We start from the raw sequence: 24029 nt of genomic DNA, 5'->3' as shown, positions 1-24029 counted from the left end.
CTGCCTGCCTGCCTGCCTGCGGTCCGCCTGGCTTCCCTCGGGCACGTGCTCTCGCCTCCCGTCCCTGGGCCCACCTGGGCCTCCAAGGCTCCGCCCCTCGCACCTGGCGGGCGGGGCAGCCCGATGACGTCATGGAACGGAGGTTCCCCGCCCCGCCCCGGCTGCGGGAGCGCGCCGCTGCCCTCTGCATCTCCTCCTCCGCCCTGCAGGCGCTGAGCGGGCGCCGCAGGATTTGCTGCCGAGCTGCTGGCGAGCGCGGAGCGGTATCTCCTTCTGCCGCTCGCCTCGGGGGAGATCTGGGCGGCAGCCACCCGCGAGCGCTCGGAAGAACGCGATGAAGATGCTGGGCTCCCCGTGGGCTCGCTTCTACTCCAACAGCTGCTGCTTGTGCTGCCATGTCCGCACCGGCACCATCATCCTCGGCATCTGGTACTTGGTAAGGAACGCGGGGCTCTCTGCCTGGGGCGGGGTTGCCCAGGAGCTAGGGCTAGCGATGGAGGGCGAACGCGGAGCCGGGCCCCGCTTCTCTGGGGCTGGGGGCCGAGAGTGGCGGCTTGGCGGCAGCGTGCTCCGCTCCTCCGCCGGGCCGCGCCAGTTCCGCGGAACGCGCCCCCGAGAGAGCGGGAGGGGGCGGAGGGGCATCGCGCGCCCCCCTGCTGCTCTCCCTCCGGCCAGGCACGGTGCCCCGTGGGCAGCCTTCGCCAGTGCGGGGCCCTCCAGATGCGTCGCGCGACAGGAGATGGGCGTTGGAGTCCGACGCCCCGCGTTGGCGAAGGCTGCGAGAGGGAGGGCGGGAGGGGGCCCGCGCGTCGCTGCGGCGCTTGCTCGCTCGTCCTCCCTCCGTCCCTCCCTCGCTGCCGATCCGTGGGGAGGATGGCCCTTTTCCGGCCCCACCAGCCCGACCGCCGCCTTGCCCGGGGAGAGCGCGCGCGCGCGGGAGCGCAGGCGTCCGCAAGTGTCTGCGCTTGCTGGCTTGGCCGCGCTCTTCCTCCGGGCCGCGCAGTGGCCGCGGCGTTCGGCCCGGCCAGGCCGAGCCCCTCTCTCTGCCGCGCGGCTTGAGGCCGTGGCTCGCGCTCTCCGCCGAGGGCAACGCAGGTGTCCTTATTTCATTCCCTATTATCGGGCGGCATCCAGTGGAGGCTGGTGGCTCCGATGTCACTGGGGCGGTGGATCCGCGCCTGGTTTCAGCCAGAACTCTAAAGGAGCTTTCCAAGGTGGCGGAACTGTGGAGTTCTGACTGGTTCTGACTGAAAGCTGGAGAGATTTCATCGCCCCACTGACATCGGGGCCACCAGCCTCCACTGATGGCATCCAGTGCCAGCCCTACCTAGGGTAGACTCCTTGAAATGAATGGGAGTGAAGCTAGTCATGGCTGACTTTGGTCTCATTCATTTCAGTGGGTCTACTATTCATAGGACAAACACCAGAGACTACCCATGGGGGGGGGGTGTTACTGCCAGGGAGGAGGAGAGATGCATGTGGGATTTTTATTTATTTATTTAATTGTATTTTTTTGCTTCAGGTGCAACAAATAATTTGACTGGCCTTGTGTACTTGAGGGAGGGCAGGCCATTTGCTGCTCTGCCTCAGGCAGCAAAATGTCCTGAGGTGGCCTGGCTTGTGTTCACTCCTTTTATGCACACTCCTTTTACTCCCAGAGGCCCCCGGTCAGCTCTGGGTCCAACCTTGTAACTCTCACAAGACCTGCAAAGCCTAATTTGAGTGTCTGCAGACACCTCCTTCCCCACTAAATCATGGGACTCTGAACCTGCGGACACGTGCAGACACTGAGACTTCACTCTCCAGTCAGGTTCTCCCCGATCCCCTGCCACGAAACTGCTTTGCCTGGTGAAGAGACCTGGAGATCTTGAAAACTTGCACTTCTTAAAAATAAAACCTTTTGGTTGGCCTAGTAAAAGTATTACACTAATACAGATTTTGGAAGTTTCCTTTGATTTTGAAGACTTAGATAAGTGTTTCCATTCTGGAATGGTGCAGTGGGGGAGTACTTGTCCTCCAAAGAAATTTGCAATTTAAAATAAGTATAGCTTTTTAAATGATCACAACTTTGTATAGATTTGGGGGCTGTATTGCCAGTGATGCTACAAGCACTATCCAGTAGGGACTCGCACCACATTTGGCCCAGTACTCATAATGGGAGTGGATGCATTAAGCTGAGGAGAAACCTGCTGTTTTTTGGCAAATGATTTTTCTGGAAAAACATGATATCCCTGGCACAGAAGTGTTGCCTGCCTCCCCTACAACAAACAGGCAACAAGTGTTCATTTCTTTCATAGAAAAAACCACACTGGGTAGGATGCAGACTTAGTCATGCTTAGAACAGATCCATTGAAATGAATGGGACTTAAGTTACTCATGACTAACTTTAAGACCCATTCACTTCAATCGGTCTAGTCTGGGTATGCCCCCTATCTGGAAAGACCTTTAGTGGGATGCACCAGAAAGCACTTTTTTTACACTTTGGAGATGATGTTTAATTTTATTCATTGGCTTCTGAGTTATTGATTCTATTTTTATAATGTGGAGGAGTTGCATTTGTGTTTGTGATATTTAGGTTCAAGTTTGAGCTCTGCCATAGATTGGCAAATCACTTTTGTGCCTTAGTTCTCCATGTGTAAAAAGGGGGCATTTACAATAAAAAGATTGTAAAGCATTTTGTAAATTAAAAGTGCTGCATAAATTATAATTTGTAGTAGTTCTATGTTTGTAGCCTTGAGCTGATGGAGAAGATTTATGACTTCTTCTCTCTTTCCATATGATGTTTAATACATTTCATTACTGCTTTTTAAAATGGTTTGTGTTTTGTTGGACACTGAAGTTGTTGTAAACTGCTTTAGATATTTTAATTAAAAATAAAATTCCACCCCTTGCAAATAAACATCTGGGTATAAATTTGAAAACTTGGTTGTATATCTAGAGCAGCCTTCTTCAACACAGTGCTCTCCAAGTGTTTTTGGACTACAAACACCATCATCCCTGATTATTGGCCGTGCTGGCTGGGGCTGATGGGAGATGCAGTCCAAAACATCTGGAGAGGATCACATTGGAGAAGGCTGGTCTAGAAGATATAGCATATGGTAAGGCAGAGGTGGGCAGCTTGTAGGCCAAAACTTCTGGAGAGTTACAACTCCCCTCATCCCTCACCATTGGCTATGCTGGCTAGGGCTGATGGGATAATGTAGGCCCAAACATCTGGAGGGCCACAAGTTGCCCACCCTTTTAAGGGATGTTAATATTAGTGATGCAGGGGAAAATGAGTAAGATTCTGGCTCTTCAGTTCTTTGCTTCCATTTCCAATATTTATTAGGATCTAATAGCAGACATGTGTGAGGATTTTTTACTTGTCATTCCTGTGCCCTGGGATTTTTGCTATCCTATCCTGTCTTGAAGTTGGATTCAAGTGGACTTAAGTCAATAGAAGTAAACTGGTTTAAATCCTACTACTTCAGCTTAACTAGATTATGGTTTTATTGCTAGCTGCTGCTGCATCTAAACCAGAGGTAGGCAACCTGGTGCCCTCCAGAAGTGTTGGACTACAACTCCCATAATCTGGGATTATGGTGTTTGGGACACAAAATAATTACTGTCACTGCCCTGTCAGGTACACTTCTGAGGGTTATGGTTTAGCAGAAGGTAGCAAGAGCCTGAGTTTCATGCTTATTTTAATATGAAAGAAATTTTAAAGCTGTTGAATTTTACCAGATTGGAGCTGGAAAAGTGTATTAAGGAGGATCAAAAGGCCTGGGGTATTGCCATTCTGGAATGTGGTGTGGCACTTATATGCTTTTCCCCACTTTGGTCTCAACATTTTTTCAGAAGAGATTGTTAGAACATAAGAAGAGCCCTGCTGGATCAGACCAAGGGTCCATCTAGTCCAGCATTCTGCTCACACAGTGGCCAACCAGCTGCCCAGGGGGAACTAACAATCAGGACATGACTGCAAAAGCACCCTCCCAGTTGTGTTCCCCAGCAAATGATGTACATAGGCATACTGCCTCAGATACTGGAGGTAGCATATAGTCATCAGGACTAGTAGCCATGGGTAGCCTTATCTTCCATGAATTTGTCTGCCTCTTAAAGCCATCCAAATTGGTGTCTATCACTACATCTTACGGAAGCAAATTCCATAGTTTTAAAAGACAATTAAAAGCAGAACTTGCTACAGTTTCCCACCACCACCACCACCTCTCCCCCAATATGTTTGGCAGGTTCCAGAATGATGTCATATTTTTGCTACTCTTACCATAATTCAGTCACCCTTCTTCTGTCTCCACGCATGCTTACTTCCATTATCTTGGCTCATTGCCTCTTACCATTGGCTTGTTTCCCTTTCTACTTGCTGTTCAGCATCTTTTCATTGTGCTTCTGTGGGATGCTGACTTCAGCAGCTAATGCTGCTTTTCAGAAGAGTGGTTATTTCTGGAGAGATAACCCTCTCAAGAGATGTATTATTAGCAACATAATTCTTTATAAGATTCAGTAAGTCCCTTGGGCTGCCACTGTTTGTAAGCCCACAGGCGGTTTCCTTCACAGATGGGCCATAAAGTATTTGAAGTGCGGCACAGAGAGAGAGCATGTGAATGGCAAAATACTTGGATTTGATTCTGCATGTAAAAGATTGCTTGTTTTTCATGTTTAGGTATTCGTGTTTCATTCAGGGAATCTATGCTTTCATTTTTAAGAGGCTGCTGTAATTTTAATCTATCTTCTGTAGTTTTAGCTCCCTATTAAGTCCTGGAAATGTCTACCAAGAAATACAGTTCTGTCTTAAAAATGAAAGTCTGAGATGAATTGGGAATCAATATACAATGAATGAATTGGAACTTCAGCAGCAGATTGGAAGGCAGTTGGTGGGAAAGGGGGGTGGGGGGACTGGATCTGTTCCAGTGCTTAGTTTCTGTTATGATTTGGCATACTTTGCTGGCATTTAGAGGAATCCACTTCCCAGAAGTCAATGATCACATTTTTCTGGGATTCACACTTAATGCCAAATATTGTCTTTGCCACCTGGTATAGAAGATCAAACAGCCTTAGGAGCCAGGACTTTGTATTCCAGAAATGACATCATGGACCAATGCAGATGATAAGTGGATTTATTCATTGGATAGTTTAAAACAAAATGCTTGGAAAACTACAGCAAATTTTGGCTTTAGGACACTCTGGTTAAATATATGAAACTGTGGGTTGTATTTTAGTCCTACAGTGTTAGTTCTACTTAGAGTAGACCTATGGAAATGAATGGGGTTTAAGTTTGACTAACATTAGATACAACCTTGCATACTTAAGACCAAATTGACAGTGATGGACTAGAACTGCTGGAATCCAATTAAGGACACATTGCACCACAGAGTAAATGGTAAACTGAGTTAGCGTTTTCATTGCATTTTGAATTAATATAGTAAAGTTAAATGAACTCACCACCAGGCACATGTGATAGTATCTGAATATTTATAGGACTGGAAGAGTCTGCTTTCCACGCACACACCCTTTCCTTTAATTTTATTAAGGTATCTCTGATGTGGTTGTAAAGCCTTAATTTTATGCTGTAAAGCTTTTTCTGAAGCTTTTGCCAGAACTGCAGTTTACGACCTCTTTTTAGAAAGCTTTTACAAATATTTATGAATGAACACTTAAGATGAGAAATAGGGAGATGATGGCTACATTGACATTGTGCTGTTGTCGTGAGTGATGTTAAGATTACCTCTTTGTCTGGAATTCATCTCCTGTGAATATTTATTCAGGATAAAAAATGGAAATGAGCCATTTTGAAATCAGAGGTATGTTGTTCTAGTCGATGTCAATTCAGCATACAGGTATGTTATATGTAAAAAATATAGGAATGTGCAGTCCCACTGCGCAAACGGACGTCTGCTCACAGGACATCGGATCCACCCCAGTGTGCCTGCATTTCAGAATCAACAAATGTTAGGATGGCAGGGAGGGTACAAGGTGGAGTCCTAAGACTTGACTTCCAAGGACAGAGTGGCATTAGGAACACAAGAAGCTGCATCTTCTTGTACAGATTCTTCTGGAAAGGAGAAGAGACTACTAATGCAAACAGTTTAAAAGAATGCTGAACAGACAGAATGCTGATTCATTCAGTGGAGGCTGGTGACTCCAGCTATCCAAGTTGCTGAACCTTATCCCCAAAATCGATTCAGCACTTTGGATAGCACCTTTAGAGCTTTGGCAGGCTGTAACTAAAACCCAGAATGGAATCACTACCCTCTGGAACTGGGGTCACCAGCCACCACTAGATTCATTAGGCAAAATCCAACATAAGTCCAATTTAGAATAGACCCACTGAAATGAAGGGAACTTAAGTTATTTATTGCATTTCTATCCCGCCTTTTTTCTTCCAAGGACCCAAAGCAGTTAGTTAAACATAACTAACATAAGCCCCATTCATTTCAGTAGGTCCACTCTAAGTAATACTTATGTTGGATTTTGCCTATTATCACCACTTGGAATATTTAGGCTGTCTGGCCTTGAACAAATTACTTCCATTCAGCCTCTGTTCTCTATTTGTATTTAGGAATATGTTGCGGTTTTGAAAAGTATTGCTCATGAAGGATATAGAAGACACCTAAAGCAAGTGGCAGGAGAGAGAAACAGGTGGATATTGGGCTATAGTTGATTGGAATTGTTTGCATGGAAGTACAGCTTTGAGCACCACTATATGGGTAGGGGCACCAGCTGTCCCTCTGATATTGGTCGCTATAAAACAAGGGTGGGGAATGTGTGGCCCGCCAGATGTTGTTAGACTGCAGCACTCATCAGCCCTAGCCAGCACCTTCTGCAGGCCAAAACTTCAGGAGGGCCACATGTTCCCCATCTCTGCTGTAAATGGAATAACGGCGGGGGGGGGGCATTTCTACATGAGAGTTTTATCCTGCACCTTTACCGGGGTTTCTGCTTCCAGGTTCTTTGCAGGATTGAGATTGGCTCCTTTATGCATGCTTTTTTCCAGGGGGTTTCTTTCTCTGCCTTTCTATATGTTTCATTATACAGCCACTAGATGGCGCTGTGGTACAGCAAAATTTCACAATTATGCCAAGAGCTTAATGGTGCCATTCAGGATGTGCCAGACTCCCTCCCCACAAAAACATGATAATGCTCACAAAGCACGGGAGAGGCCCTGGAGGATGGCGACATTGTCTAAAACACCCATAAATTACCATGAGTGACCAATCATGAGCACACAATAAAAGCCCTGTGTTGAAAGGCTCTTTCAGTCATTTGAGGAGTTCTAGCATTGCTCTTTTGGTCAACTGAATTAGAGCAAATTCGACCTGAACCATCCTTCATTAATTTTATTTACTTAGTACATTCATGTCCTGCCTTTCTATACTGCTCAAGGTGGTATATGTAGGGTTTCCAGACAGTCTCCCATCCAGGCAATGGCCAGACCCAGTCTTGCTTAGCTTAAGCCAGACCCTAGACCTGGCCCCATGTTTGCCTGCTCCTTCCTTTGGCTCCTAGTGGGTGCCATAGTTATCCCAGCTGTGGAAGCGGAATTCTTGTGCCCATCTTGATCCTGCATGCAGAATAGTCCTGTCGTTCTTCACCTGTGAACATCCATTTACTAATCCTGCCTGGCTACTAATCCTACCTGCTGCTTGTAGACCTGTGTCCTGGCAATTTTATAGCAACCAAGGCTATCATCTTTCTGAAAGGAAGAGGATAGTGTTTCCTTTGTTCTTGGTTATGCTTGCTATGCGTGTGCAGATGGTTGCCCTGAGCAAATTTTCCATTAAGTTAATTTCTTGAGATCGCTCGTTTGCCAAAGCACCCAGGGCCTTTTATAAAGGAGCCAGGCACAGAGTTCAATGCTTTCCTGACAGGGGTGAATTTCATGCTAAGAAGGCAAGTTCTCAAATTCTAGTGCACAGGGATTTGCCTGCTTTATGCAGGAACTCTCTTTTGGACTGGAACATAGGAAGCTGCCTTATGAATTGGCCCATGTAGCCCAGTATTGTTGACCATAATATAGCAAAGGAAGCATAAGAAATTGCCTTATTCCAGGTCAGGCTATTTGTCTGTCTAGCCTGACATTGACTACTCTGACTGGCAGCAGATCTTTCAGGGTTTCTGACTTACGGATGTCTGTCCCAGGGAAATCCGGTTCTTTTTTGGCTCAACAGAGTTCCACAGTGTGTATGACTCACTTTGTGAATGCGAGCTGAGCTGAAGGCTGTTCCCAGGAACTTTTTTGCACATTTTTGGAAGGTACTGCAATTTGCACAAATTTTGGGGTGAGTTGCACAAATTATGGCCAATTTTGCACAAATTACACAAATTCAGCTGTAATTTGCGCAAATTGCTCAGAAATTTGCGCAAATTGCAGAGCCTTAAAAATGCGCAAAAGGCCCATAAAATCCACAAACTGGCCCAACTTGCTGCAGATTGAGTCGGGAACCTCAGGGGGAACCCGAATGAAGTCCAGGGGGGGTGATCCTAAGAAAACTTATCGAACTCCACCCCACAAATGGATTTCTCTGACATCCCAACTCCACCTGTGGTGTTTCCCATCAACTGCTATCTGATCCTTTTAGCTGGAGCATGAGACCTTCTGCATGCACTCTACCACTGAACAATGGTCCATGCCACTTCTTTTTTACTGATGCAGGTGGTAGTGGTATGCCTTGTGCATCATGATGGAATTCTTTGTTTGGCGCATAACAGGATGATTATGGAGGGAAAGGGGGAAATCCCACCATCACTAAACTGTCCCAAGTTTTTTATTTCCCCTGGCGATGGATATAGATGACTATTTACTAAGCAACAACCTACCACCCTATGCATGTAACCATCAGGCTAATGACCCATAAAGTAATGAGAAGTTTACCACACATATGCATCTGATCACAAATCTGGGGGAATTTGGAAAAGGTACAAAGTGGTTCTTTCCATTTGTCAGGATGTTGCAGATAACTAGATTCCTGTGCACATCTTGATGAGTCATCACTTGATAAACTGTTGTCTGAATTTTTAAAATTATTATTGCATTTATATCCTGCCTTTTTTCCTCTTCCAAGGAACCCAAGGTGGCTTACATGATCCCCACTCCTCTCCATTTTATCCTCACAATAACCCTGTGAGGTAGGCTAGGCTGAGAGTCAGTGATTGGCCCAAAGTCACCCAGTGAGCTTCATGGCTGAGCGGGGACTAGAATCTGGATCTCCTGAGTCCCAGTCCAACATTCTAACCACTACACCACACTGGTTTGTATGTGGAGCTCAATACACTGGATTGAGCTTTCCTTCTTTATGGACCAGACTCATCCAAAGCTACTATAGCATATCTAGCATTCCCACCACACACAGGTCGCCCTGTTGTTTCTTCCTTACCCAGCCATAGTCCTTGTCCCAGCTGAGCCATGGTGTGTGTTAGACCTCCCTTTCCCTGCCCAGCTAGTGTTCTCCAACTGGGGTACTGAAGATGGTATTGTCATTGGCATCTCCTTCTTATTTCTAATCTGTGGTCAGAGAGTGAGGGAATTAAATCCCTGCTGTTCCGTGCACTTACTTATTTCCAAGCGACCTTTAGGGCAAATGATCCCAAGATGGTATACACAATTTTAAAGCCACAAAATATAATAAAATAAAACAGTGATAAAAACAATAGTCAAAATTAACAATTAAATTCAGGTAACACCATACACACAATGGCACACAATAATGTCCTGACTCAATTATAGGCCAAGGTAAATAAAGAGGTCTCTAGAGCCTGCTTGAAGGCCTGCAATGCTGCTGCTTTTCCTTCACTATCTTGGGCTCTTGCTTTTTTCCTTGCCCTTTATCTTCTGGGCCCACCCTGAGGAATTTTGTTCAATAACATGATTCATATCAGTGGTTGCTTCCACATTAGCAATTTAGCCTTGAATTACCATCCTTCGTTCGTTCGCTTTGGACAATTTCCAGAGGGGTAGCCATATTAGTCTACTGCAGCAAAAACAACAGTTGGTGCCTTAAAGACTTAACACGTTTATTCAGGCATAACCTTTAGTGGACACTGTCCACTTCATCAGATGCGTGAAGTGTTATCAAGAGTTTTGTGCATATTTGCAGCCCATATTGTGGGAGGGGGGAGTTAACTGTAAATGGTGTGGTCAGAAGGAAATAACATGCAGAAAGTACTGAGATGGACTATTGCATTAACAGTGGCCATTCACAAAACAGTTGCTGCTCATAACACATCCCGGCAATGGCTAAGCCTATCAAAACATGTATAGTGATTCTAGCAAGGGAAACATCGTGAGATCCATGTGCTTGAAAAAGAGATTCATTATTTAGTTAGGTGTCATATGGATGTAAGAACAGGTTTGGGTTCAAGTTACAAAGTCCTTCGCAACAGCACCTTGTCCTATATTTGTCAGTGCTTGTGGGACATCCTGCTGCTTATGCTAATAGTTAGGGTGGTGTGTGAACTTCTAGAGGCTGATATAATTATATTTCTACATGGTTGGGATTAGGTGTTTGAGGTTGGTTTGTTGCTAGTAACAGAACATCTTTATCATGTCCAAACAATTTTATCACCTTTACCTCCCCAGGTGATGTACAGGTTCTTTTGGAAGTCTGCACCTCCCAGGCAGGAGATAAAGCAATATTATGTTTCAGAGGAACAAGAAAAGGCACTTTGCATTTCCAGCTCCCTCCATGTGTATATAACAGAGGTGGGCAACTTCAGGAGGCTCAAGGGCCATTTTTGCTCCCTGGGTGCTCCCCTGCAGGTGCCAATAAATAAATATTTTTTTTAGAAATGACATCTGTAGTGGCTACAGAAGAGGATCAAAATTAGCTTGTTTGTAAGCTAATTTTAAGCCTTTTGGTCCTCCACAGCAGCTACAGAGTATCAAAGTGTTCAAAATAAGTTTGCAAACAAGCTATTTTTGACCCTTTTGGTGCTCTGTAGCCACTAGGGATGCTATTTTTTGTTGAAAAATTAATTTGGAGGGTGGTGGGGGCTGCGTGCGGTCTGCAGCCTGCATGTTACCCACTGGTGTGTAATATCCGATGTCCCATTTAGGAAGGCTTAGCATTGGCTCACATGGTAATTCAGTTTAAATGGCAGAATGCCCACATAGCAACACTGGTTGTAGATGATGTACATGCCTGTCATATAGAGGTGAAGCCTCATTATTGCTTCCCTGTATATTGCAGGAACCCAGGCAATTTAAATGGGTGTATGCACCATTCACAGTTGATGGCACCATGCGTGGATTTGTTGTTTTAAATGTGAGTAATTTTTGTGCCTGCTTTTTCACAAAGTAACGGGCAAATCAGCCCTTTACTTTGCGTTTGAGAACCCTAGAATATAATGCTGTTCACAATTGGTTCTTTGTGTTTGTATTTCAGGAGCCCATTGTGATTATGTTAACAAAAATTAAATATTTATTTTGGCAATTCATTGTTGAACAGTATTCTGTCCTGCCAAGAAATCTTTAGAGCCCCAAAGGATAAGATGTCAGTATCAAAGTGAAAAGTTTGAGTGTGTTCCAAAATTATCCTGAGCCTGCAGTTGTATCATTCTTACTTGGAAGCTCATCCAAGTGTGACTTGTACAGAGATGTAAAATTTCCAGACATTTTGAAGCCATGGGAAAAAAACCCAGAAATTTGGGGGAAATGAAAAAATAAGCAATACTTATTGTTTTAAGTATTAAGTATAAATAAAAATGGGGGGCACTCTTTACAGATCTAAAGTCACTTTGTTGCCAACCTGGTGCCCTCCAGATATTTTGGACTTCAGCTCCTATCATCCTCAGGCAGGGATGGCCAATGGTCATGAATGCTGGTCATTGTAGTCCAAAGCATCTGTAGGGCACCAGGTTGAGGAAGGCTGCTTTAGGAACATAGAGCAGGCTTTATGTTCCCAAAGTTATATTATGTATAACTTGGTTTGCTCATACAATTATCATTATATTTGAAAACTTTAAAAAGCAAATTCAGTAAATGTGTAATTCTTACCTGAATAAACTATATTTTTTAAAAAATGTAATATACCAAATATGATTATTTTTATGAGGAAACCAAGTTATACTTAACATACTTTAGGTTCCTAGTTTATGTGTGACCACAGGAAACTTCAGCAAGTAGTCACTGAAACATCGAATCATCCTAGAAACCAGAAAGAACTGGAAGAACTGGAGCAGAGGAAGACAAGTCCAGAAACACAGGATTGGGTAGAACAAAACCCAAACTGTCAAGAATGTGCATTCTATTCCATATTATGATATAGTGACTCTATTCACATGCTGGGAAACTGAGCATGACTTGGAGCATCCCAAAATGACTATCAGTAAAAGATACATTGGATCAATAATTTTAATAAGAAATGGAAGAAATAACTGTGCTTACAGAGAGGATTAGAAACATTTTTCCTCATGGCTTCATTGGGTTCATTATTTCCAAGCAATATACATCTCTAGTCTTTCTATAAAAGTCTTCTTATTACAGCATTTTTAGAAATCATTTGGGGGGAAGTAAAGGCTTGTTAATGATATATAACCGACCTTTTCGCAGACTGACCAAATCAGAGGAATTTCCTTAGCCCTTCATGTCATGCTGTTCCTAACACTCACCTGCTGGGATCCTGGTGGGATGCTGCGGCTGCCTGCAGCATCCAGCTGCTCCTAATCTGCTCGATAGAGAACTGAATTGCTTGTTCTTTAGGCTGCAGATATGGGAACTGTGTACCCAGATAAGCAGCGTTGTTAGCTATTCTTGTATCTCGTGCTATGTATAAAATGCCATTCTTCTGAACTGGAATCATCATCTGTTCATTGCTTGGCCTTTTTTTTTTTTGCAAAGAGAAGACTTTTCAAAGGACCTTTGTAACGTTGTTGTTTTTTTAAAAAATGTATCAAAACCCTCAGATCTTTTAGAGAACATAAATCTGTACCACACAGTGCAGCTTACTTAGCAGAGGCACTTCTTGTGGTTTGGGTACAGCCAGAGAGTTCATGAGAACCGCCAGGGGGCTGCAGCTGCTGCCCCCCTGCAGCTGCCGCCTGAGGCAATTCCTTCACTCTGCCTAATGGAAGGGCCGGCCCTGGGCACACCTGCCTGGGAGTAAGCCCTGCTGAACATAGCGGGACTTTGAAGAAACATACGCAGGATTACGCTGGGAGATGAGGGTACTTGCAGATCAGGGGTAGCCAACCTGGTGCCCTCCAGATGTTGTGGATAAAAACACAGAATTCCTGACTGTTGCCTGTGTTGACTGGGGCTGATGGGAGTTGAAGTCCAAAACATCTGGAGGGCACCAGCCTGAGGAAGGCCGGTCTAGACTTTCAACATTCAGTAGTTTATGTTGACAAGCAGATGAAAATTGAGATACAGTTAAATAGTAAGTGCATGTTTGTGCCTGTCTTTGGCCACTATTGAAGACAGTGGGGTGGACAGTTGAGTCCAGACTGAGCTTGTCAAATTTCTGCCCGAGGCTGGGTTCTGCTTGTTACTTTGCTTTTTCCTGTCAGCGTGCTGTGTGACTGTCCAACCAAACCTGAGACGGCGTATCCCATGCATTAGTGAGACTTACGAGATGGTTATTAGTTTCAGATTTGTAGCTGAAGCAAATTTTGCAGCAGATGAATGGAAATGCTGAACTACATGCAAAGTGATTTGCTCAAGCTTTATCCTTTATGTAACCATAGCATGTCACCTAATTTGCCCAGCATGCAGACAGAACACTCAGCATCCTTTGGGTCAGTCACCCTCCTTTAATCCATCATGTGCTAATACCGTCTGCCTGCTTGTTTGCCTGTGTGCTTGTCTCTGCTGTTTCTGCCTTTGATTTATCTTTCTCTTCCTCCTCCCCACAATTTCCTGAACACTTTGGTGAATGGCAGGTTCCTTTTTCTATTTATAGTTATTTGCTAGGGCCAATATATGGTAAGATGGGCCACTATGGACACTGACGAGAGATTGACATTTTTGAGTCCAGCAACATCTCAAAACCTACATATTTCTCTGGATGAAATGTTGAGACAATTCCGGGAAGCATTAAACTCCATGGTACTCCATTGTGTATTTGTGTACTGGTATATCCAATGCTCCATTGTGGGTTTTCTTTCAGGACATGAAGGGGTAAGCCATTCTTCTTTCTTCCAGTAGGTTAGTATAATGGGCCTTCTCCTATCTGGCACCCTCCAGAACTTTCACACTACAACTCCCATCAGCCACAGCCAGCATGGCCAATGGTCAGGAATGATGGAAAGTATAGTCTAAAACATCTGGAGAGCACAGCAGGGTGGTGAAGAATGGTATAGATACACACATTGGCACAGAGAAGCAAAGGGTGGTGGGCAAGCTTCCAACTATGGAGCCCAAAGTCATGAAAAGGGTATGCCAAGCGCACATGAACGCAAGATCCTATCCTAGTGGGTGTGACTGCTGGTGATTAAATTAATACAGCATGGGAGCTGGTATGAAACATCAAAGTGTTTTTAAGCTTTTAGTGTGCAGCTTGTGGGCCGTAGAAAAAAGAAAAAGCAGCATCTTGTGCATATGCTGTCCAGTGACCTATGCAACATTGTGTATAGCTCTTCCTTCTTAAAGGAGGATTGTGGAGAATAAGGCTATCAATGGCAACTAGTCATGATTGCCATTACCTCCAGTACCAGACGGAGTACACCCCTGTATACCAGTTGCTGACAGCATGAGTGGGATGGTGCTGTTGTCCTCTTCTCAGACTTGTGGGCTTCCCATGGGCATCTGGTTGGCCACTGTGCGAATAGGATGTGGGACTAAATAAGCCTTTGGTCTCATTCAGCACTGCTCTTCTTGTGTTCTTAAGCAGAACTGACGTAGCTTGAACTTTCAAGCTGTGTGCGACAACAGCAGGCCCATTTGTTTAAATACGTGTCTTGTATAAAGCGGGAACGAGGGATCCAGTCCTTGGAGTGAAAACGATATGCAGGTGGGGGGGGGGAATACTAAACTCACCCCTGCCTGCAGCTTACTTCCTTGCCCTCTTGTTGCCCCATGCTTTTCTCCTAGCTGAGCTCCATCCTAGCACTGGTGCTTAGCTGAGGACAAAAGCACTTGTGGGAAGGGGGAGAGGGGACAAAGAGACGACTGGTGGCATGGGCAGGCTTCGGGTCCCTTCACCCATGTGTCCCTTTGCCCCCAAAATCTCACCCTCTTCTCTGTGGTGTTTGGGTCAGATCCAGGCAACTAGGTCTGCTGCCATTACAGATGTGTCAGCCAGGCTACCATCAGGACCATATCACACCTGCCTTGAATGACCTGCACTCATTGCCAGTTGCTTTCCAGGCTCCATTCAAGACATTGCTTTTAACCTTTAAAGCCCTAAACCAGCCTTCCCCAACCTGGTACCCTCCAGATATTTTGTACCATAGCTCCTGGGATTCCTGCCCATTGGCTATGGTGGCTGGGGCTAATGGGAGTTGAACTCCAAAACATCTGGAGAGCAGCAGGTTGGGGAAGGCTGCCCTGAATGGGTTAGGACCTGGCTGTCTAAGGGGCTACCTGTTTTGTTTTGAACCTGCCCAAGTATTATGATATGCAGGAGAGGCCCTTTTGCTAGGCTACTGAGGCCCGTTGAATGGACTGTGTGAAAGTGTTTTCTGCTGTGTTGCCTCCAAACTGCGGAATGTTCTCCCTCAAGAACTACGATTAGCCCCCAGTCTTTTGGCTTTTACAAAGGGTGTGAAGGCTTGTCTTTTTAATCTAGCCCTTTAAATTATGTAGTTTAATGTTGTAATGTTTTACTGTTTTAATTGTTCTTGTTTTTTATTGCATTAAGGTTTGATTGTTTAAAATTGCAGTGAAACCCCTTGATGGCTTTTTAGCAAATAAAGCGATATATAGATGATGATGATGTTGATTATTATAATAGTTGAAGTTTGTCAACTTGGCAATGGGAGCATGTGCGGCCAAAAGCAGCCTGACGTTTCAACCAATCCGTGGCCCACAGCCATGAGCCTAGTAGCTTGGGTGAATCAGCTCTGATTGGTCTCACCAGGCCTCTTCACACAGACTGGCACAGTTATGGTTGCCTAGCAACAGTTTAGATCTGGTTGACTGCAGCTCATCAACATTATCCAGATTAGTAATCTGTGAATTGGAAACATTTGCAAGAATCTCATTTAAGATTATTATTATTCCCCCCACCCCTAGTCATTTAGATTCCTAGAACTGAATCAACTATAAATAGGGATTTTATCATCAAAATGGACAGGATTACTGAGGCAGCATGAATAGCCTATTGTTAGAGGTGACTTTTATTTCTGACTAGCATTATGACAGACTGTGTGTGTGTATGCATGTGTGTATGCATGTGTGTACGCGCGTATGTGCGTATGCATAGAGAGAGCCTGCATATTGCAGAGACCCCTGGGGTAAGGATATAAGAAGATCCCTGCTGGATCAAATCAAAGGCCTATCCTGTTCAGCATCATGTTCCCCATAGTGGTCAACCAGATGCCTTTGGGGAGTCCACAAGCAGGACAGGGAGACCTTCCCCAGTTGTAGGGGAACCCACAGGTAGGACATGAGTGTAATGGCACCCTCCTGTTCGTGTTCACCAGCAACTGGTATTCAAAATCATGCTGCCTCTGATCCTGGAGGTAGCTTATAGCCATCACAACTAGTAGCCATTGACAGCCTTATCCGCCATGCATTTGTCTAATCTCCTTTAAAGCATCTAAATTTTCTGGCAGTGAATTCTATAGTTTAAGTATGTGGTGTGAAAAGAAGTACGTCCTATTTTTGTCTCGAATCTCCCAACATTCACCTTCTCTGGATGACCCTGGGTCCTAGTATTGTGAAAGAGGGAGAAAAACTCCCCCTCTACCCACTTTCTCCACACCATGCATAATTTTATAAACTTCTCCTATGACTTCCCTCCGTACTTGCCTTTTTTCTAAACTAAAGGTAAAGATAAAGGTGTCCCCAGCCAGTCGTGTCCGACTCTAGGGGGTGGTGCTCATCTCCATTTCTAAGCCGAAGAGCCAGCGCTGTCCGAAGATGCTTCCATGGTCATGTGGCCGGCATGACTGAGCACCAAGGTGCACAGAACGCCGTTACCTTTCCCGCCGAAGCAGTACCTATTTATCTACTTGCAATTTCTTGCTTTCGAACTGCTAGGTTGGCAGGAGCTGGGACTGAAGACGGGAGCTCACTCCATCACGCGGCACTCGGGTCTCGAACTGCTGTCCTGCCGACCTTCCGGTCTACAGTTCAGCGTCTTAACCACTAAGCCACCATGGTCCTTTTCTAAACTAAAAAGCCCCAAACATAACTTTTCATCCTAGAGAAGGTGCTCCAATCCCTTGATCGCTTTGGTTGCCAATAAGTAAGAGAGCAGTAGGAAAAGAAATGCTTTGGTATAGTTGTGCTGAAATGTCATCTAGTAAGTTGCTCAGTGTTGTGTATCAAAATACAGACTTATCAGACCAAGAGAGATTTTCAGCATTCTCCAAATGCTTCAGTTCAATTGCAATGCTTCCCATCTTAACTGCTAACCTCACTGAGTTGCCTACTGCTGATCCTGTATCTATGCTGTTTATGTGTTTGTTTGTTTGTTTTAATATAGAATATTTGTATCTCAACCTCCTTCATAAATCAGAGAAGTTTACAACAATTAAAACAATGTCTATATATAAGCCTCTGGCTTGAACACCTCCCCCTGCCCCCAGGCATCATGTGAATCATCTTTAATGAGGCTTATAAGGCTACACTTTTATAAAAGCAGAGGCAAATAAGCTCTGCTCACATGTTCACACAAGTGGGATATAACTGCATAGGAGTATATGCACAAAAGGTGTGGTTCGGCTATCTGTGAACCAGCCCAGAGTAGCAAAAGGGATAAAAAATAAAATTTGGGGGCACAAAACCCACAAGGGGGATCAGTCCTCTATCATGGTGGCTCAAACCAAATGATACTCTCGTCGTTCCCTCCTTTGCACACTGGGTGTGCCTGTCACGCCTCTGAAAACACTGGATGCTCATGAGTGGGCAAAACATGTGAAGAAAGTATGCCTGTGTAGGCCCGGATTTGGGGCAGTATCCAAGTATGAGGAAGAGATTGGGGAGAAGTATTGTCCGAGGCCATTCTCATGATAGGAAATATTGTCTGTTCTGTTAGCACAAATTTGTATATCCCTGATCCTTCTGATTTTTCTTTTCATATATAGATCATCAATGCGGTAGTACTTCTGATTATACTGAGCGCCTTGACCGACCCTGACCAGTATCACATAACAACAGCTGAATTAGGGGATGACCTTGAATTTATGGATGATGCCAGTAAGTATATATCATTTCATTAGTAATTTACAATCTAGTCCCTATTAAATTGAACTGGTCTCATGCCAAGACAGCACTTTGAGGGTCAGATTTAAAATTCATGCACACACACAAAATCTTCTCCAAATTTTTTTTTTTTTTGACAAATAAGGAACATTGAAGATGAGACTTCCAAAGAGGACCACAACTGAAGCTGATTTATTAAAACTGGCTGCCATGTCTTAATTCTCAGAGATTAACCTTGGTAATGAAGGTTGCTGTAGGTTTTATATAGCAGTCATCAGAGGTTGTATTAGCAACCTGGTGCGGCAACATGGGCTGGTTTGGATGAACTGCTTAACTATGGTATAGTGTTACATTCCTGAGCCTTGGGCTCCTGCGTTTCCCTTCTTCACCAGAGTGGCAGCGAGGAAGAGATCAGAAGTTTTTGTTTATGTTTTCAATTAACCACAGTTTAGCGTTGCACCTGAACCCAAAACTGTGATTAGCCTTAACTATGGTTAGAAAACAAGCCAACCCCATATACCATGGGTTGGAGTTGTCTAGCTTCCATAATTTATTTATTTAAAATATTTCTTGGCTACCTTTCAGGGCAGAAGCCCTTTCAAGGTGATGTACAACAATAAAACCATAAAACACAATAAAAACAGTAATAACACAATAGAAACAGTAATAAAAACAGCAACAACAGCAAACATATGAGGAAGGTCAGAGTAAAATAGTATTTTTTCAGGGCCTTCTTAAAAGCCTGCAGTGATGGGGCCTGGAAGACCCTTGCTGGCAACTTATTCCAGAGGTGTGGTGCCACTGCAGAGAAGGCCTTCACATGTGTGTTTGCCCACCTAACTGCTCTCACAGGTTGACAGATGAGAAGGGCTTCTCTTGCTGATCTTAAAGTGTGGGCAGGCTGATATGGATGAAGGCCATTTCAGGTTAGTTAAGTCTAACTGTGGTTTGTCCAGGTTTAAGTTAGTTAAGTCTAGCTGTGGTTTGTCAAGGTTTGAATATTACAATAAACCATAGTTAGTTTAAAAGCAGGGCTGTGGAACCTCTGGCCCAAGGGCCTGATAGGCCCACGAGGGTCCCCACTTGGCCAGCTAGCTTCTCCCCATCTCCAACCCCTCCCCCTGCCCCTCAATCTCTTTATCTCCAATCAGCATCAGATCTATGATGACAGATTTTCCCAGCTGAAAATCTCTTATGTCCGATCTTTGTACAGATCAGAGATAACAGATTTTCCCTGTTCCCTCCCCTCACCCCTGCTGCCATGCTGCACCTAGGCTTTTTAAAAGTCTCTGTTGGTGCTAGTTGAGGCTTTTTAAAGCTCAATTGCAGTGTGTGTGCATGTGTGTTGGGGGGGCTGCATTTTGGAGTGAGGGTCTCTGCTGGGCGGAGGAGGGCTAACCCACTTCTCCCCAATGCAGTGACCTCACCCCTCAAAAAGTCACCCCTCCCGCACTGCAATCAGGCTTTTAAAAATCCTAATAGCAGCAGGGCGGGAGGGAGTGGGTGTGTGGGTGTGTGAATGGGGTCTGAATAATTACGTTGGGAGCCACTGCCAGCCCTGGTTTAAAAAGGAAGTGAAACACAGAGTGGAGGGAGGAGCTAATGAGCCCAAGACACAACGCCAGACCACAGTTTAGCATTAAATCTGAATGAGGCTTGTAACTTCTTAGATCAAAAGGATTTATTTATTTTAAAGTGTTTTTACTTCTTTCTTTAGCCAAAAAGGCTCTTGGTTTACAAATATCAGTAGTAAGAAGACCCTGCCCTGAGATATACAATCTAAAAGATATGACACACAAGGAAAAGGGAAGGGAGGAGGAAAAAGGCAAGCTCAGGCACCAGTTCTTAAAGTTTCTTAACATGACCTTAAAGTTTCTTAACATAACATTTCTTAACATGACCAGCTTGGGTAGAAGCAAGCCTGATGGAATGCCTGCCAGCTAAGTGACAGTTGAGGGAAGGCAACTGGTCCCTCAGGAAAGGAGATGGAATAGCCCTGCTTCTCTTCTCTCCCGCTTCCAAATGCTTCTAGAATTCCCACTTTATTATGCAAGGCTGCAAAAATGATGCTGCTTCAGTCCTTCTGCTTCTTAACCACTTTCTTAGCAACATCATCCTAATGAAGTCTCCACATTTTCTATAGCAACAGAGACACCAACTTCTCATCCCCTTTGCTTATGTAGAATTATGTAGGATATGTTAAAACATATATATTTTAATCCTTTTAAACCAACAAACAGCACTTCAGACGAGTTTGTTCTGGATCCCAGAAGGATGCAGTTAAGCACTTAAAACATATCTATTTTTAGAGTGACTAACAAAACCGAAAAATTAAAATGTTAAAGTGAACCATTTCAGCTTCTCCCTTCAGCTCTGATATGAATCAAAGTGGATGGGATATTCCAAGGTATGGCTTATGCCTTGGATGAGTGATATTAGATGTTATCTTCCAGGTTAAGGCCATGTGGTGTTAAGGCGTTAAGTCTATACATCAGGAACTTTTCTCTTGTTTCCAATGTTCTTGGATCAGATAGCATCTCTGTGGCAATAACTGATAAATCACATAGGCTGTGACCTTCTGAATTAAAGTGCTTTGCAACCGGTTAGTCCAGGGTTGTTGTTTTTTATGATTGCAGATTTGTGCTTCCTGAATTACATGTGTAGTTCAGTTGTTGTTTTATCTACATACTGCATATGACCTCCTGGACATTTGCATTCAGTGATGTAAATCACCTGCAGGGCATGCAATGTTATGTTTTGTTTGATGTTCAATCAATATTTTGTTTGATGTTCAATCAGGGCATGCAATATTAAAACAACAACTGTCCTGTGCACATGTTTCAAAGAAAATGCATGGGGGGGGGGTTTTCCCTTGAGAAACATCCTATTAACTAGAACTTTGAGGAAACACCCTCTGAACTAGGAGACAAACGTGTAACTATTGCCCTTGAGGAAGAAATTTTTGTCAGAACACATAAAGGTTTGAACTTATAAATTCTCCTTCAGATAGCAGTTTGAGGACTGACACCTCTCTCTCCCTCCCGCTCTTTTTCTTTTTTTGCTTTAGACATAGAGAGCCAAAGAACCATATCTTCTTGTCTTCTCCGTGCCCTGATAACCAATATAACTGTGGGATAATCAGTCATAGACATGGTTTCCCTTTTGAACTCTTCTGGGGCCTTGTTTGCTCAGGTTAATGAGCCATGGAGGTAGTACCCACCTCCCCTCTCCCCTGCCCTAGAAATTATTATTAAGATATACTCGGGCATGTAATCTTGAGGCCTAACATATATGTGACACAGCAATAGACAAAGCATGTATCTATATGCGCCTTCCAAGTGCACCCCAAAGTGTGTTTAATGCATTGATCATATGCATTGACCCATTCGTGTGTAGCACTGGCACACCAGCAATTGGTGGCCTGGGTGGGAAGGCCATTGGTGTGTTAGAACTGTAGGCAAATGGGCCAGTGCACATGGTAAGTACGTTTACATGTGACCGGCTGTATGTGTCACATTTAACATATTGTCCTGGAAGGCTTAGAGGACAGACCAGTAAGGAAGCTAGAAACAAAGTTATTGTCTCTTTCCAGCAAGAACAGAACAGCAACATGAAACCCCTGACTCCATTCACATTCAACTAAGTCCCGTGCCACCTAGCAGGGCCAGCCCTTCCATGAGGTGGGGTGAATCCCCCACCTCAGGAGAACTGCACACCCCACCCTGTGCTCCAGAAACCATGCAGCTGGCATAACTTTCTGGAGCACCACCCGCCTGATGTCTCGCTTTGAGGACCCCTCAGAGTGTGGCATCAGGTGGGTAGACTCTCTAGGAAGGCCTGCCAGCCACTCAGAAGAGAGAGCAGTTAATGCAGCTCTCCCGAGAACCCAGCCCAAATGCCCCAGTGGAAGGGGTCCTCCTGTCAGGACTGTAGCCTTCCCTCTACACAATCAACAAAAGAGAGACTCAGCCTTGGAGCGGATACTGCTTTATTATGCTAATGGCATGCTTTTCCGCAATACATACTCAGTGATGCTCATAGACTATTCCAGGGACTAAATAGCTAATCCTGAGCTCTCTATCTTTAGCAAGGTAGAGAGGTTGCCACCAAATTGACCACAGGCACCTACAGCAAGACCTGAAAGGCTGCTTAAGCCCCTCTCTTAGGATGGCTCCCTTCTGCATTAGCTCTGGTAGGTGGCTATTCTGGCAGAGTGTCTCAACCTACTCCCTAATTCTGCCCTCTTAGACTGATGACGCGCCCTCACATTGCCCAAGTCATGCCCCCCTCCTCCTCGTTGGAGGGGACTCGGTTTTTCATGGGGGAGTGGGGAGGCAGTGCCTTGGCTTGGGTCAACTTTTTGTCAAGGCCTTGGGAAGATTCTTCCCCAATTCCTGGAGACGCTCAAGGAATTTCTTCCCCCACTCTCTGATCTAACCGTTCTATTTCTGGCTCTGAATCAGAATTATCAGAAACCACAGGGGGCTTAGGCCCAGTCATGACACCTTCCTGCTGCTGCAGTACAGACAGTCTCCAGAGCCTCCCCACTCCAATGCTTCGCTCTCAGGAAGGGCTCCTCACAGCAGTGCAGGCTGGTGGCTGTGATGTCAGTGGAATGGTGAATCCGCTCCAGGTTTCAGTCAGAACCAGCCAGAACTCTAAAGGAGCTATCCAAGCTGGTTTGCAACATGGAGGGCAACATGGACAACGACCAAGACCAGCAACCACCATCGCTGGGAAGGGAGGAGGAGGGCCAGGCCACTGTTGTGATGTCATGGCTGGGGGGTGGGCAGAAGAGAAGAAATATCAAGAAATCAAGTTTTATAATGCTCCAATCAAAACTGTAAAAACAAAAAACAAAAACCAAATTGTCCTGGCTCTAATACTTCAGTTTGTATCGATGTCATTAGTAGCCAAGAACATTACTTATATTTGTGTTCCTTAGGAACGTTTTGTGGTGATATCATTTCTGCTTCTGAATGCTTGGCCTGGACTCGCTTTCCAGTACTTGTCCAATGTCAATTTATTTAGTGTAGTGTGGGAAATAAGTTTGTTTTTAATCATCTGTCTCCTTGTACTTGCTCCAGGCCTCTGAATACACAGCCTAGAAGATAATAGTGCCATAATATAATGCTGTTTTTGGCTGGGGTGTCTTGCTTTGAGGCTTATGCCAAAAGAGCACAGAGGCAGTATCACAGCTGCCTCGGCCCTTAAACTTTAAAAGATGGGAGATCAGCATACACATTCCTCTGCAGATCTCTTGCAGTTAGCAAGTGGCTATGGATATCTTCACACAAAACAAAATTTGTTATATAGAAGGCATTTGAGCTTAGACATTTAGTGTAACACACACACACACACACACACACACACACAATCACTGCACGTAGTGATTACACACGTGACATAGCCACTTCATGTGCATGTTGAGGAAGCCAGTTGCGACCGCTCAACATGTGTTACACACCATGGAAAATCTGTTTGTGCAGTTGCCATACATGATGATCCTCATGTGGTTTGTACACTCATTCCTGTACAGAAAAGTAGATAAATTTATTACAATCATAGACCTGCACATTACATGTATGATACTTACACACAGCATACATAATTATATAGAAAATCAAAAAGACTAACATGGCCCCAGAGGATTAGCCTAGTGGAATAGCACTATTTTACTAAGCGTTTGCAGGTGCTAGCTGCTGCATAAAACCTAGCCACCTTATCT

The 24029-nt window shown here is 44.6% G+C and overlaps 1 protein-coding gene across 1 annotated transcript in view; it reads left to right on the top strand.

The window, feature by feature from the left end:
* The first annotated feature begins 207 nt into the window (after positions 1-207).
* The window catches only part of LAPTM4B (lysosomal protein transmembrane 4 beta), a 62089-nt gene continuing 38267 nt past the window's right edge, over positions 208-24029 (top strand). Inside the window, exons 1-2 of the mRNA XM_084849063.1 lie at positions 208-436; positions 18184-18295. Of these exons, the coding sequence (XP_084705189.1) occupies positions 335-436; positions 18184-18295 (214 nt within the window). The 5' untranslated portion in view covers positions 208-334. The remainder of the gene's footprint in view (positions 437-18183; positions 18296-24029) is intronic.

The sequence above is a fragment of the Heloderma suspectum genome, chromosome 4 (genome assembly GCF_057233095.1).
Source record: "Heloderma suspectum isolate Gila_16-S chromosome 4, 16-S_ref, whole genome shotgun sequence".
NCBI lineage: Eukaryota > Metazoa > Chordata > Lepidosauria > Squamata > Helodermatidae > Heloderma > Heloderma suspectum.
Note: the sequence above shows the minus strand (reverse complement) of the source record. Positions and strands in the feature narration are given on the sequence as shown.